Here is a 16,848-nt window from a genome sequence, read left to right on the forward strand (position 1 = left end):
TTACTTCGTTAAACTGATCATACTTGACATACTGTGGAGAAAAACAAGCTGCTTATCTTTGTTGTTTATAATATCAGTTATCCTGTCAGTATCTTGTAGTCTCAAAGTGCAACAGTTCCACGTGTTTGCTCCTTCCATCCATTCTCCAAACAAAGGGAACAGAAGTTTGCATGTGTTATCTAAGATCTTGCACGTAAACATTTTTATTTATAGAACTTTTTCCTCTTTGCAGGATGGCACCAGACAACGAAAGGAGAGAAAGAAAACAGTCTCCTTCAGCAGCATGCCAACCGAAAAGAAGATCAGCAGTGCCAGTGATTGTATCAATTCAATGATTGAAGGCTCTGAACTTAAAAAAATTCGCTCCAATTCCAGAGTCTATCACCGTTATTTTCTTTTGGATGCAGACATGCAATCCCTTCGATGGGATCCTTCGAAGAAAGAGTCAGATAAAGCAAAAATTGACATAACTTCAATCAAAGAAGTTCGAACGGGAAAAAATACAGAAATGTTTCGCACCAATGCTATTTATGATCATATTTCAGAAGACTGTGCATTTTCAATAATTTATGGAGAAAACTATGAGTCATTAGACCTTGTAGCTAATTCTGCAGATGTAGCAAATATTTGGGTTACAGGCCTACGGTATCTGATCTCCTATGGGAAACACACATTAGACATGATAGAGAGCAGTCACAATAACATGCGGACATCATGGCTTTCAAGTGTTTTTGCTGCAGCTGATACAAAAGGTGTAGGACATATACCATTTAACAAAGCTGTACAGCTTGTTAAGAATCTGAACTCGGGATTGAAAAATGCCAAAATCGAACTGAAGTTCAAAGAATTGCACAAAGCAAAAGAAAAAGTAGGAACTGATGTTATCAAAGAGGAACTTATTGAAGTTTATCATGAGCTTTGCACGAGACCAGAAATATATTTTTTGTTAGTCCAGTTTTCAAGCAATAAAGAATTTTTAGATTCCAAGGACCTGATGATGTTTTTGGAAGCTGAGCAGGGAATGCCACATGTTACGGAACAAGTGAGCATGAACATTATTCAGAAATATGAGCCATCAAGAGAAGGACAGGAAAGAGGTTGGCTTTCCTTGGATGGTTTTACCAAGTACCTCATCTCACCTGAATGCCATATATTTGATCCAGAGCACAAGAAGGTCTGTCAGGACATGACACAACCCGTGTCTCATTATTACATAAATGCATCACACAACACCTACTTAATTGAAGATCAGTTCCAAGGTCCCTCAGATATCACAGGATATATTCGTGCTCTGAAAATGGGGTGTCGAAGTGTTGAGGTGGATGCATGGGATGGTCCTGACAATGAACCAGTCATCTATACAGGTCATACTAGGACATCACAGATAGTCTTCCGCCAGGTTATTGACATAATTAACAAGTATGCTTTTGTTGCATCGGAATATCCTTTGATTTTGTGTTTAGAAAATCACTGTTCATTAAAACAGCAGAAGGTGATGATCCAACATATGAAACAAACATTTGGAAACAAACTGTACACAAAACCTCCCTCTGTTGATGACAGTTACCTACCCTCCCCTGAAGTCCTTAAGAAGAAAATTCTGCTAAAGGCTAAAAAGCTGCCAGCAAATTTCACAGGCTCTGCAGGTGATATTACAGATGAAGATGAAGGCGCAGCAATGGCAAAAAGGGTGTCGAGTGAGAATACAGACCAACAGAATGTAGTCTCAAACAGAAAATTTAAGCTCTGCAAAGAACTCTCAGACATGGTGAGTCTTTGTAAATCTGTAATGTTTAAAGACTTTACAGACTCACTTCAAAATCAGAAATTTTGGGAATTCTGCTCATTCAATGAAGTAACTGCCACTAAACTTGCGAACGAATACCCAAAGGACTTTGTAAATTATAATAAGCGCTTCCTGGCCAGAATATTTCCAAATCCAATGAGAATAGATTCAAGCAACATGAATCCTCAGGACTTTTGGAAATGTGGCTGCCAAGTAGTAGCAATGAATTACCAGACGCCTGGTCTAATGATGGACCTTAACATTGGTTGGTTCCGTCAGAATGGGAATTGTGGATACGTGCTTCGTCCTGCCATCATGAGAGAAGAAGTTTCTTATTTCAGTGCCAATACTAAAGATTCAGTGCCAGGTGTTTCTCCTCAACTCCTCCACATCAAAATCATAAGTGGCCAAAATTTTCCAAAGCCAAAAGGCTCGGGTTCTAAAGGTGATGTTGTAGATCCTTATGTGTATGTTGAGATCCATGGAATCCCTGCAGACTGTGCTGAACAAAGAACTAAAACGGTTAACCAAAATGGAGAGAATCCCATTTTTGATGAGAGTTTTGAATTCCAGATTAACCTCCCTGAGTTGGCAATGGTGCGATTCGTGGTTCTAGATGATGACTACATTGGAGATGAATTTATTGCTCAGTATACGATTCCTTTTGAATGCTTACAACCAGGATACAGACATGTGACGCTTCAGTCACTGACAGGTGAAACTTTACCATATGCCTCATTATTCGTACATGTGGCAATCACTAACAGGAGAGGTGGAGGGAAACCTCACAAACGTGGCCTTTCTGTGAGAAAAGCTAAAAGGTCAAGAGAGTATGCTAGCATGAGAACAATCTTGATAAAATCTATAGATGAAATATTCAAGACTGTTGTTCAACACTTAAAGGAAGCAACTGATCTTCGAGAAAATGTGCAGGTACAGTTGTGCAAAATATGGTTTGTTTAGTCTACTATACTGTAATAGCAATTAGGATGAATTGCTTTTAGTTGGTTTTAAGCTATACTAGAAATATGATATTAACAAGAACAACTTTTATTTACACAATGTTTTTAACATAATGCTTCTTTAGGATTATCCACTATCAGGCAAAATTTGACACTGAGCCACATAAGGAGATAAATAAGACAGATAATCAAAAGCTTTGTTAATAAGATTTTAAGGAGTGTCTGAAATTAAGGATGGGGCAGAGAGGTTTTTGAATAAATTCCAGAGCTTTGGGCCTTGGCAACTGAAGACACAGACACCAATGGTGGAATATTAAAAGTCTGGAATGCTCAAATGCATTGGATGAATTTGGATATATTGAAGGCTGTAAGGATGGAAGAAATTAGAATCAGGCAGGACTAAGGCTTTTTGCAGCATGGGCATTAAAACAAGGATGAGAACTTTAAATGTGATGAGTCGCAAAACTGGAAACCAAAGCAGACCAGAAATAGGTAAATGGGAGTTGGTTAAAGTGAAAACATAAGGGTAGAAGATGGAAAACCATTCAGGAATGTATCAGAATAGTTAAGTGCTCTAAGGGACATAGATGAAGGTTTCAACAGAAGTTGAGCTGCGATAGGGGCAGAGCCAGATGGTGTTACTGAACAGATGTAGTTATTTTGTTAATTAGTTCGAGAAAATTACTGCTCATCAAGAACTGCATGTTGTATGAGCAGTCTGACAAATCAATGACATAGAGACACCAGGAGATGCTGGAACTCGGCATCATCAGCACACAGGTAGAAACTGATGCTATGCTTTTTGATGACAGGGCAAATTTTACCCTGGGAGAATATATTGCTCCTCACCTATCTCTCACCATGAAAAGGATTGGTCAACAACACACTGAAAGTGCACGAGGGCCAACCTTACTAAGATGACATTATAACTCTCCCTTTTTGGCACTGGAAGCCTCAACCAACAGGATGCTGGACAATCTGATTGGCCAGCAGCTGAATTGTCCCATCAGCGCCAGGACACAGTACTGGTCACTGCTGGGACTGCAAGGAATTCTAAAAAGACCACAGCACGTTAGTATGAAAGACATAGCTAAAGCATTCCCATCCATCTTCAGCCAAAAGTGCTGAGAGGGTGATCCACCCTCCTGAGGTCCCCAGCATCACAGATGTCAACCTGCATCCAATTTAATTCATTTTTCTAGATTCAGGGAAGGTTCCAACAGACTGGAAAGTAGCAAATATAACCTTTCTGCTCACAAGGAGAGGGAGGCTAATACATTTTCAGATGACCCAAAATAGGTAGCAAATTATTTTGTGAAGAGTTTGCAGATGGATGTAGACAGGTTGAGTGAGTGGGTAAAAATTTGAAAAAAGTGGGGAAATGTGAAATTCTTCACTTGAGAAGGAAAAATAAAAAAAGCAGAGTATGGCTTAAATAGAGAATTCCAAGCTGCAGAGAGATCTAGGTGTTCTACTATAGTTGTCACAAAAAGTTAGTGTGGAGTTTTAGCACATAGTTCAGAAGTTTAATAGGATGCTTTCCTTTATTAGGAGAGGAATTGAGTAAAATAATTTAAGATGTTATACTTCAGTTGTACTGGGTTTTGTTGAGAGCATGTCTCGAATACTTTGAACGATCTTCGTCTTATTTAAGAAAGGATGTTAATGCATTGGAGAAGATTGAATAAACTGATAGCTTAAATGAGTGGATTGTCATATGAGGGTAGGTTGGACATGCACGGCTTTTGTTTCCATTGGAATTTACAAGGCTGAGAGTTGATGACTGGGGAATATAAGATCCCAAAGGTGGATGTTGAAAGAATGTTTCCTGTTTTGGGATGAATCCGGAATTATGGGGTACGGTTTCAAATTTAGGCGTTACCCTTGTAGGACATAACCAAGGAGAATTTTTTTCTTTTAGCAATTTTGGAGTTTTCTGCTTCAGCAGGCAATGGAGACAAGATCATTGAAAACTTTTAAAGCAGTGGAAGATAGATTCTTGTTCGGCAAGAAAATCAAAGATAATAGATACAAATTTGGAATTTGAAACATAAACAAATTTTACATAAGTTCTTGAGTGACAGAGCAAGCTCAATGTGTCAAACAACCTACTTTTGTTCCTCTTTCATACGTTGTATGTTTCCTTTGATATCAAGACATTGATGATTGGGCACAAGATACACCAAGGCCAATGGGCTTTGACAACATTCTGGCACTAGTACTGAGCACGTGCTTGATAACTATGCCCCTAGTCAAGCTGTTCTGGCATTGCTATAGTACTGACATCTATTCAGAAATGTGGAAAATTGCCTAGGTATGTCCTGTTCACAAAAAAACTTGACAAATTCAACTCAGCAAATTACTGCCCTATCAGTCTATTCTTGAATATCAGCAAAGAAATCATCATTGTTTCTATTAAGTACCTTATGCTGCACAACAAACTGCTCACTGATGCTCAATTTGGGTTCTGCCAGGACCACTCAGACCCTGGGATCATTGCAGCCTTGGTCCAAACATTGACAAAAGGGAAACTCCAGGAATGAAGTGATAGTGAATGCCCTTAAGATCAAGGCAGCATTTGACCGAGGAGAGCATCAAGGAATCTTAGCGAAACAGGAGTCATTGGAAATCAGAGGATAAAAATCTAAGCTAGTTGTAGTCATATCTAGCACAAAGCCAGAGGCAACTCAGCCCCAGGGCGTCAGTGCAGGCATTCATCAGAGTAGTGCCCTTCATCCATTATCTTCGACTGCTTCATAACATTACAGGATCCCTACAGTATGGAAATAAGCCATTTGGCCCAACAAGTCCTCACCAATCTCTGAAGAGTATCTTACCCTATCATTCCCTTACCCTATTACACTATATTTCCCCTGAATAATGCACTTAACCTACACATCCTTTTAGAATCATCAGGATGATTGCCTCATCAATGATGTTTCCTCCATCAAAAAGTCAGAAGTGGGGGTGTTCACTGATTCTTAAACAATGTTCAGCACCAGATGCTGAACTATCCCTTGTCCATATGCAGCAATATTGAGACAACATCCAGGTTTGGGCTGATAAGTGGCAAGTAATGTTTGCACTGGTTAAGTTCTGGTTAATGACCATCTCTAACGATAGAGAATCTAACCATCTTTCTTTGACATTCAGTGATATTATCATTGCTGACGCCCTCATTGTCTATATCCTGGGGATTACTATTGACTAGAAAGTGAACTGAACCAGCCACAGAAAAACTATGGCTAGAATGCAGATCAGAGGCTAGGAATTCTGTGGTGGGTTGTTCATTTCTTGACTCCCTAAGGCCTGTCTACCACCTACAAAGCACAATCATGAGTCTGGTGGAATACTCTCCAGATTAAAGTGTTCACTTGATTGTCACCCTGTCCAGCACCTCCACCATTCATTCCTGTTAACACTGATGCACTACATGGTTGAGTGTTCATTGCAGGGACTCAGAAAAACAGTAGCTTCCAAAACTATGGCACTATCATCTGGAAAGAGAAGGACAGCAGACACATGGAAAACCACCATTTGCAGGTCCCCTCCATACCATATATCATCTTGATTAGAATAGTTTTGCTGTTTCTTCACCGTCATGGAGTCAAATCCTGGAACTTCCTTTCTGCCAAGAATGTGAGTGTTCCTACATCTTGGGACTGGAGTGGTTTAAGTGTGCAGCTCACCACCACATACTCCAAGGTAATCAGGAATAGGTAATAAATGCTGGTCTTGACAGTAGTCAACAGTCTATGACTGTTTTTAAAATCCATGGATACTGCATTAGTGCAGGACGTTTGGTTGAGAGAGATTGGGATTTCAGTGAGAGGAATGATGTATGTATGGGTGCGCTTGATGGGCACAGAGGACCTTCAAAGGGTAAGTACTCCTATCCTTACCTGCCTTTTATCCTGAGTTGGACAAATCGCCTTCTGGCTACTTTCCTTCCACCTTTGCCTGCTCACTGTTAATGTGGCAATAGTGGAAATATGCATTTAAATTTTCCTTACTTAACAACTGTAAGGCCTCTATTTTATGACTTTTGTTAAACTTTGTTTTATATGCCTGAATATCCTCCATTCCCCGCCCGCCCTCATATATTGCAGCAGGGGATCATAAGATTAACCTCAATACCTGTAATGAGCACCATATAGATGAGAAGTCGGAAGGGGGTAAGGATAAATCTTTGGGAGGATACTTTTGACAATGGAGTGAGAAGAGACATTATTGCAGGTGATGAGAATGGAAACAGATGGAGTGTAATCTCACCCAGCTGGATGAGTCTGGAGGAGGATACTGTGCTCAAGTCTGTCGAAAGTTACAGATGTTGAGAAAATGGATGAGGGTTAGTTTGACTTAGTCACTATCGGAGGATGTCATTTGTTACTTTGACATGAGCTGTTTTGGTGCTGTGGCCAAGTTAGTATTCTGATTTTGTGGAATTCAAATATGGACATGGAGGAAAGATGAGCACAGGTGGAAGGCAATATTGTGTTCAAAATGTTGAAGTAGAAAGGGGGTTTGGGGATGGGGTGGTAACTTGCAAAATATTAGAATCAAGATGAATGTATATGAAGAGAGTGAACTATTAACAGTATGAATCTGGAGCCAATGTGAAGGACTTATTTAACAGACAGAGAAGAATTAAAAATATTTCTTGAGCTATTTCCTATCACATACAAACTCCTTGCATAAAGCTGCACAGCGTCAGGTTCAGTGCTTCTGGTTCATCTGGAAAATGGATTGTCCTGTTTGTGAGTGCTACATCCTTCAGACTGGTCATTCTTTCAACACTTTATAGAGTGCTGATTCCAGATAAAGTTCAATTCATATGTTCCTTTATTACATAATCAAATCTTCTCCTGAAAGTATCAGCTGTTGCAGAACCCTGTCACATAAATTCTACTAAATATTCTCATTGTTTTAAGTGTAAGTTTAAAAATGTTAAGAGTGTTGCAGTTTGGTTTCCATGATCAAAATTGTTTGCATAATATAATAATTTCATTGCCATTAATGATCTGATACTGAAATATACTTTTAACATCATATTATTTAAAAATTGCTTGTAATGACTGCTACTCAACTGTGAACCTGCAACATATTTCTCTAAAACTAAAAGCATAAAGTAGTGGTTATGTATTGTTGTGATATTATATTGAAATATAATTTTAAAAGCGAAGCTTTAATAGAAATAAATAGGAGAGGGGAAGTGTGGAATTTGTAAATATGAGGGAAAAATAACTATATAAATACTGGAATAAGAATCACAATGTCAGCCCAAAAGGCAAAGCACCAACCTATTTCTGTTTCAGAAGATAGTACTACAGAAATCTGGTTCCCTGAAACTTCCAAAGGCAATTTATTTCTTTAGTTATGTACCAGAGCAAGTTAAAACAATTACTTTCTCACTTTAGTTGCCTCACAGTCTCTGAAAGTATTTGGCGGGAAACTATCATCTACCACATTAAATGGTCAGGAAATTTGTGAAATTGGGTGATGTCTTTTCATTGCTCAGTCCCAACAGGAAAGCAGCCAGGTTCTGCTTGACTTCTCACTTAACAATTAATCTTTTACTCAATTAACTAGTTTTTAAAAATTCATTCATGGGATGAGGGCATCACTGGCTAGCCCAGCATTTATTGCCCATCTCTAATCACCCAAAGGGTGGTTAAGAGTCAGTCACATTGCTGTTTAGAATCACATGAAGGCTGAACTATGTAAGGATGGCAGATTCCTTCCCTGAAGGACTTAAGTGAACCAGATTATTTTTCGACAATCAGCATTGGATTCATGATCATCATTCCGTCTGCCATGGTGGAATTCAAGCTGCAGAGCCTTACCTGGGTCTCTAGATTAACAGCCCAGTGTTTAATGCCACAAGGCCATCAGCTCCCTCATACATGCCACTTCCTGGTTGATTGAAATCAGCACCATTCTTCGACAATTAATGTAAGATTAAATGGTATTGAGGGATTTATTTTGCACAGATCATGCTTTTTATTTACCTGTGCATCTTAGAAAATATAGTGTACATTTTGAGAAGCCATTTATCAGAGTTCCTTCCAAGTTTCCTTTTAAAAGATAATGAGATTTATTTATATTTTTCAGCTCATTACTTACAAATGGGCAATGTTAGCAAGGATAATTCACTATCTGATTATTTGCACTGACATATTTGAAGGATTGACAACAGAGAAATGCAGGCAATTCTTCTGATAACCTCATTTTGGCTAACTGAGAAATCTTTAGGTTAATGTCTGCATTACCTCTGTTCCTACGTCTTATGGTCTTATATTCAGCAGAGTTAAAGGTTGAAGCAACTTGGCACAATGACAATGAAAGCAATCCTTAACTGTACTGATCAAGTGCTAGAACCCATAATCGGTGTATGTTATCTGCAGCTCTGCCTTTTTATTTTTGCTTGGCCAGTGTTAGTTGCTGATCCTTAACTGACTTTGAAATAAATGGCTTACTGCATATCAGATTTCCTTCCTTAAATAACAGTCGTGAACCAGATAGGTTCTTACGACGTCAAAAGTTTCATTGCTGAGAATAGTTTTCAATTGCAACTTTATTAATTTAATTTAACTTCCACCAGCTGCTGTGGTGAGATCTCAACAGTATCCCCAAACTATCAGTTGCGACCTCGTGTCTTTCAATTCCAATAACGTTCCGACAAAACTATTGTATCCCCATAATTTCAACTCAATGGCCAATATTAATAAAGTATTAACATAAAGCATAGAATTGAAAATTAAATCTGGTCATATTGTACCTCTTTATGGAAAGTAGGTTATTGATTTATGTCTGTTCCTTTGCTGGATATATTAAGCATCCAATTAATGCTTCAAATTATCATCTGCTGTGTTACTGATCAGGAAGTTTGTAAAATTGGGTGGTGGTCTGGATAAAGAGAAATTTCTTCACCCAGGGAGTGATGAGCCTATGGACTTTTCTGCCAAAGAAAGAAGCTTAGGCCAAAATGACCTAAATTAGATATAGTTCTTAGAACTAAAGGGACCAAAGGTCATGGGGCAAAAGCAGGAACAGGAACAGGATGTTGAGTAGGATAATCAATTAGGATAAAAATTGAATGGCACAGCAGCTACAAAAGACCGAATGGCCTACTTCTGTTCCTATTTTCCATGTTTCTAGTTCCACGTGTTGTGGATAGTGCTTTAGGCTATCTTAGCCTGAGATTCAAAAATGCAGTGCTCTATTACTAAAATTTATACAGCTGTGGCTTTCCTGAACTAATCATTAACCTGCAGGGCATACATTTTCTGCAGTCAAAAATTAACTCAGAGTTGATAAAAAAAGGATTTGTTTTCTGATTCTGACTCTTTGGTTAGATCTGCTGATGTATCTTAAATAGGAGAGTATTTGTTATTGGATATTGAAACAAGATCTGTACTAAAAAAATGCTAAGTTGTTTTGGTCTATTCAGTAAAGACTGAGGCATTAGATTTTGGTTATCGTTCCTAGAGACAGAAAAAAGAATTTACATTTTCTTGAAAGTGCCCTAAAGTTTCATCCATAATAAATTCCTTTGAAATACAGTTGCATTTTTTAATGTGAGCAAACACATCAAATGTCTAGTGTACAGCAAGGTCCCATAAACAGCACTAAAATTAATGATTTAAAAAATGATAATTAGGACATTAGGAGCATTATTTTTCATAAACGTGCATGATATTTTTGACATTTGATCAGATGAACATTAGTTCTACATTCGAGTAAAAAGTGAGGTCTGCAGATGCTGGAGATCAGAGCTAAAAATGTGTTGCTGGTTAAAGCACAGCAGGTTAGGCAGCATCCAAGAAACAGGAAATTCGACGTTTCGGGCCAGAGCCCTTCATCAGGAATGAGGAGAATGTGCCAGGCAGGCTAAGATAAAAGGTGGGGAGGGGCGATGGAGATGTGATAGGTGGAAGGAGGTCAAGGTGAGGGTGATAGTTTGGAGTGGGGAGGGGGCGGAGAGGTCAGGAAGAAGATTGCTGGTTAGGAGGGCGGTGCTGAGTTGAGGGAACCGACTGAGACAAGGTGGGGGGAGGGGAAATGAGGAAACTGGAGAAATCTGAGTTCATTCCTTGTAGTTGGAGGGTTCCCAGGCGGAAGATGAGGCGCTCCTCCTCCAGCCGTTGTGTTGTTATGTTCTGCCGATGGAGGAGTCCAAGGACCTGCATGTCCTCGGTGGAGTGGGAGGGAGAGTTAAAGTGTTGAGCCACGGGGTGGTTGGGTTGGTTGGTCCGGGTGTCCCAGAGGTGTTCTCTGAAGCGTTCCGCAAGTAGGCGGCCCGTCTCCCCAATGTAGAGGAGGCCACATCAGGTGCAGCGGATGCAATAGATGATGTGTGTGGAGGTGCAGGTGAACTTGTGGCGGGTATGGAAGGATCCCTCGGGGCCTTGGAGAGAAGTAAGGGAGGAGGTGTGGGCGCAAGTTTTACCTTTCCTGCGGTTGCAGGGGAAGGTGCCGGGAGTGGAGGTTGGGTTGGTGGGGGGTGTGGACCTGACGAGGGAGTCACGAAGGGAGTGGTCTTTGCGGAACACTGATAGGGGAGGGGAGGGAAATATATCCCGCTCCACAGCCCTTGAGCCCCGCTCCTCCAACCGCCACCAAGACAGAACCCCACTGGTTCTCACCTACCACCCCACCAACCTCCGCATACAGCGTATCATCCGCCGTCATTTCCGCCACCTCCAAACGGACCCCACCACCAGGGATATATTTCCCTCCCCTCCCCTATCAGCATTCCGCAAAGACCACTCCCTTCGTGACTCCCTCGTCAGGTCCACACCCCCCACCAACCCAACCTCCACTCCCGGCACCTTCCCCTGCAGCCGCAGGAAATGTAAAACTTGCGCCCACACCTCCTCCCTCACTTCCCTCCAAGGCCCCAAGGGATCCTTCCATATCCAACACAAGTTCACCTGCACCTCCACACACATCATCTATTGCATCCGCTGCACCCGATGTGGCCTCCTCAACATTGGGGAGACGGGCCGCCTACTTGCGGAACGCTTCAGAGAACACCTCTAGGACACCCGGACCAACCACCCCGTGGCTCAACACTTTAACTCTCCCTCCCACTCCACCGAGGACATGCAGGTCCTTGGACTCCTCCATCGGCAGAACATAACAACACGACGGCTGGAGGAGGAGCGCCTCATCTTCCGCCTGGGAACCCTCCAACCACAAGGAATGAACTCAGATTTCTCCAGTTTCCTCATTTCCCCTCTCCCCACCTTGTCTCAGTCGGTTCCCTCAACTCAGCACCGCCCTCCTAACCTGCAATCTTCTTCCTGACCTCTCCGCCCCCACCCCACTCCAAACTATCACCCTCACCTTGACCTCCTTCCACCTATCACATCTCCATCGCCCCTCCCCCAAGTCCCTCCTCCCTACCTTTTACCTTAGCCTGCCTGGCACATTCTCCTCATTCCTGATGAAGGGCTCTGGCCCGAAACGTCGAATTTCCTGTTTCTTGGATGCTGCCTAACCTGCTGTGCTTTAACCAGCAACACATTTTCAGCTTAGTTCTACACTCTACAGCATTGAGACTTTTTTAAGAAAGACTTCTACAAATCAACAAAAATTTCGTGCATAGAGAAGTCATCTGCACCACACTGCTGTACTGGAACACTGGCTGTATACTGGCATGAAATGAGAACAATAGAGAGGTTCCATTAACAATGCTTTAATTGTATCCTGTGGATTCAGTAAAGGGACTGGCAAGCTAAAACAGATGTCCTTCTTCAAACCTGCTCCACAAGCAGTCAGGCAAAAAACCTCTGAAACTGTACACAATGTCCAAATGGCTGAAAACCTACCCCTTTCCCAGGTCCTGGTTCCTGAAATCTCAAATGGCCAGTGCTTCAGTGGAGGACAAAGGAAATGCTTCGAAGGCTCTTTGAGTTCTCTTTGAAGTGCAACATTGACATCAATGACTGAGAGGAACTTGTTCCAATCTTTCAGAATGACAGCAACTTGTCAATTAACCTGCATGAAAGTTTTAGTCACAACATCTTAATTATGAGGTAGAACAGTGCCAGAAAGGGCAAATATAGGTGTCAAATCTTGTGCTCTTGATCCACATTCTGAGAGGGACAGCCTGAAACATGTGGCCAAAAGAATGTAGGTCAAGAGTTAGCCAATTGCAGATACTGAGACCCATGGCAGAAACTCACAAACCTTAGTAAACATCAACCTGAATTTTGAGGGTCAGCCTTTTTAAAATTCATCAGGACAATCTGAATAACTCTTTCAAAAGTTGATATCTCGAACAATGCAGTCCTCCATTAGTAGCCCTTATGGGCTTCGGAGTTTGCCTGGATAATTGTGACTGATTTCCATGGGATCTGCAAGACAGAAGAAGAGGACATCAAGCTTAAGAACATAAGAAATAAGAATATAAGAGCAGGAGAGGCCATTTGGCCCCTTAAGCCAACTGTTGCATTCAAGTCCACGTTCCTACCTGTCTCCCATAATCCCTCACTCCCTTGTCAATCAACGAATCTGTCTACTTCAGTCTTGAATATATTTAGTGACTCAGTCTCCACTACTATGTGGGGTAAAGCATTCCAAAGACTAATAGTGCTCTGAAGAAACTGTTCCTCAGCTCAGTCCTGGCAGGAGATGTCTTTATTTGAAACTATGTCCCTTAGTTTGAGATTCCCTCAGGAGAGGAAGCATTCTCTCAGCATTGAATTAGGTTTTGGGTAGCAGCCCAAGTGAACAGTTTTGAGTTTGTCTTTTTTTTTAACTAAATACAAGCTTTCTTACTCAAATAACAATAAGTAGAAATAAAACTGATTTGATCTCACATGTATAAACACCATTTTTTATATGATTTTCTAATGAAAGCCTCCACATGGTAAGTGATGCAGATGTGAGAAGACTGAGCTAAAAATAGCCAAGTTGGGATCCATCATTACCTCCAGTTAATGAATTATTAACACGTAGACATGTGACGTGGTAATATTGCTCCTCAAACATCTCAGTCACTTGTTAACAAAAAGCAAAATAGATATTTTAGATTAGATTAGATTACTTAATCTAACAAGTCCACACTGACCCGCCACCCACCCAGACCCATTCCCCTACATTTTACCACTTCACCTAACACTACAGACAATATAGCATGGCCAATTCACCTAACCTGCACATTTTTGGATTGTGGGAGGAAACCGGAGCACCCGGAAAAAACCCACGCAGACACGGTGAGGGTGTGCAAACTCCACACAGTCAGTCACCTGAGGCAGGAATTGAACCCGGGTCTCTGGCGCTGTGAGGCAGCAGTGTATTACACACCTCTAGAGCAGTTGAACTTGAACTTGGGACTCCTAATCCTGAGCTATAAAGAGCTTTCAGGTAAGGATGAATACTCACATCTCCTAAAAATTCACCTTACATTATTTGTTTAAATATTCATGTTTTAATTAATATGAAGCTTTTTAGCTTACCTTAGTTAATCAGATCAATGGGTCCCTTTTAACAAGACATTCAAAGTACCATATCTTAGAACATGTATAGGTCAACCTTTTGAAGCTTCAGAGAGTCCTTCCAGGCATGGGAATCGAATTGTATAGTGATTGGAAGGAAGGCAATGTGGATCTCATTGACTATGTTATCCTTGAATGGGGTTGATAACTTAACCCAATTAGGGAGTCCTGGTTGACAGATATATACAGGGGTTTCAGAGAATCTCCTGTTTCTAGGTACTGGCTGTGAACTGGCTACTTCAATTTGTATGTGGAATGCAATGTATGAAGTACCGATGTTGGCACAAGTTGTCCTAATTTTGCTCATGTGCATTTTCTTGGCAATGCAGCCCAAAATACCTGCTTGATTCCCATATGTCAACTTATGAGATTAATGTAACCCTAAACATGTATCTCTGAGCTGACAAATTGAGATCAATTCCAATTATGAATTAGCCCCAAACATGTACTAATTGGTTGAAAACTGAAGGGTTAACTGTTATGCCAAGTACAGACCTAAATGTCGATTTTGGACCCAAAAAATGAAAATTGACATGAATGTCTCATTGCCTTATACATTGTGATATGAGATAGTCCTTAGGAAATGCACTCCTTCTATCCTGTAAACATCTGTGATTCTACAGGAGAGACGAGGTAAGTTGAATTAGGTTTGATTTCTTCAGGAAAGAGGTTCAACAAGCTATGAGCTGAATTGCCTCCTCCTGTGCTGTGAATGCTTATAATTCTATGGTACTTTACATACATTAGAGCTTTATGCAGAAACTCGATCTTGTCCTCATCTTAAATCTATAATTGCTACCAGGTACATTCTGATACTGATCCCAAGCTTATTGATTTTGATACTGATCCCAAGCTGATTGATTTTCTTTTTATCCTCTGTAGTCCTGGGGAAGTGATGAAGTGACCTTCCTGCTGTTTTTACTGAAACAGGTTGCCACATCACACAACAGGTTCCTTGGGTTTCCCTTATTTATGATGTACTTGCTGGCTAACACATTGGAAATCAATATCTTTAAGTTAATGTAATATTTTAGAGTTAATTTTATTTCATGTTACCTTTGAGAGATCTTTCTTATTTTTCATTCTATTCAACATCTTGCATGAGTAAACTTCAAACTTAGCTTAAGTATAAGAGCAAAGTACTGCAGATTCTGGAATGAATAACAGGAAATGCTGGAATTGCTCAGCAGGTTTAGCAGCATCTGAACAAAAAGAAACAGTTGAAGTTTCAAGTTGATGGCCTTTCATCAGAAACTGGTCAGAAACATTTTGTGAGCTGCTTGCACTGTTCATGAATTAGTCATATTTCTATGAAACTTGAATATTGTACCAGTGTATCTTAAAGAGCACTTTTTGGTTTTGTTTTATTAATATATTTTCAGAGTTTGTCCATACATTGTTTTGGAACCAACACATTTTAATCAATTCATCAACTTATTATCTTAGAGCTAAGGACCTTCTCACTGGATTTCACTGTGTAAACCCTAATGGTGGGGAGTTACAATGTGTTTCTGGATCTATTTATATCAACTGGAGTAATGCTTTGCTGCATTTTATAAGGTTTTACACCACGTCTTACCACAGGTTAAGCAAGGCAAAGGTTATATCAATCATTTTTATTACACCTGCAATTATTATTTGAAAACAAAGCATTAATAGTAGGTATTCAGCTGTTTGTACACTTGTTCCTTTTTTTGCTATTCACTAAGATCATGGTTAATCTGGTTGTGGTTTCAATTTAATTTTACTGTCTGGCTCCCATAACCCTGGATTTCCTTGTCAATCAAAATCGAGCTAACTCAGCCTTGAATAAATTCAGTGACCCAGACTCTACTAAACTCTGGAGCAGAGAATTTTACAGACTAACAATCATCTGAGAGAAAATAATTCCTTCTCATCTTCATCTTAAAACTGAGACTTCTTATTCTTAAACTGTGTCACAAGTTCTAGTCTCTCCCACAGGAGAAAGCATCCTCCCAGTATCAATGCCATCAATTCCCTTCAAAATCTTGCGTGTTTCAATAAGATTATCTCCCACTCTTTTTTTTAAATACCAATAGATATAAGCCCAACCTGTTCAATCTTTCTTTGTAGGATAAGCCCTTCATTCAAGAATCAGTTGAGTGAACCCCCTCTAAACTGCTTGTAATGCGCTGTACAGTTCTGTGATCTTTGTTATCTCGCCAGGGTTTTGTATGGCTGCAGTAAAGTTTCCATGTTACGTATTCCATTTCTATTACAACAAATTCTCTTCTATTTATCTTCCAAATCACTTGCTGTACATACACACCAACTTTTTATGATTCTCGTACCAGGCCATTAGATCCATCTGCACTACCATGTTCTGCAGTCTCTACGTTTAAATATTATGCTGTTTTTCTATTCTACCTGCTAAAGAGATCTGATTCACATATTCCCACATTTGCTACATCTGTCTTATTTTTTGCAGACTTACTTATCAAACAATATCCCTTTTAAGAGAAAGTGAGGACTGCAGATGCTGGAGATCAGAGCTGAAAATGTGTTGCTGGAAAAGCGCAGCAGGTCAGGCAGCATCCAAGGACCAGGAGAATCGATGTTTCGGGCACGAGCCCTT

The 16,848-nt window shown here is 40.3% G+C and overlaps 1 protein-coding gene across 1 annotated transcript in view; it reads left to right on the plus strand.

Moving 5' to 3' along the window:
• Positions 1–16,848, plus strand: part of LOC132815750 (inactive phospholipase C-like protein 2) — a 278,675-nt gene that overhangs the window by 154,751 nt on the left and 107,076 nt on the right. Inside the window, exon 2 of the mRNA XM_060824874.1 lies at positions 233–2,719. Within this exon, the coding sequence (XP_060680857.1) occupies positions 233–2,719 (2,487 nt within the window). The remainder of the gene's footprint in view (positions 1–232; positions 2,720–16,848) is intronic.

Source organism: Hemiscyllium ocellatum, chromosome 5, assembly GCF_020745735.1.
Source record: "Hemiscyllium ocellatum isolate sHemOce1 chromosome 5, sHemOce1.pat.X.cur, whole genome shotgun sequence".
In the NCBI taxonomy this organism is placed as follows: domain Eukaryota; kingdom Metazoa; phylum Chordata; class Chondrichthyes; order Orectolobiformes; family Hemiscylliidae; genus Hemiscyllium; species Hemiscyllium ocellatum.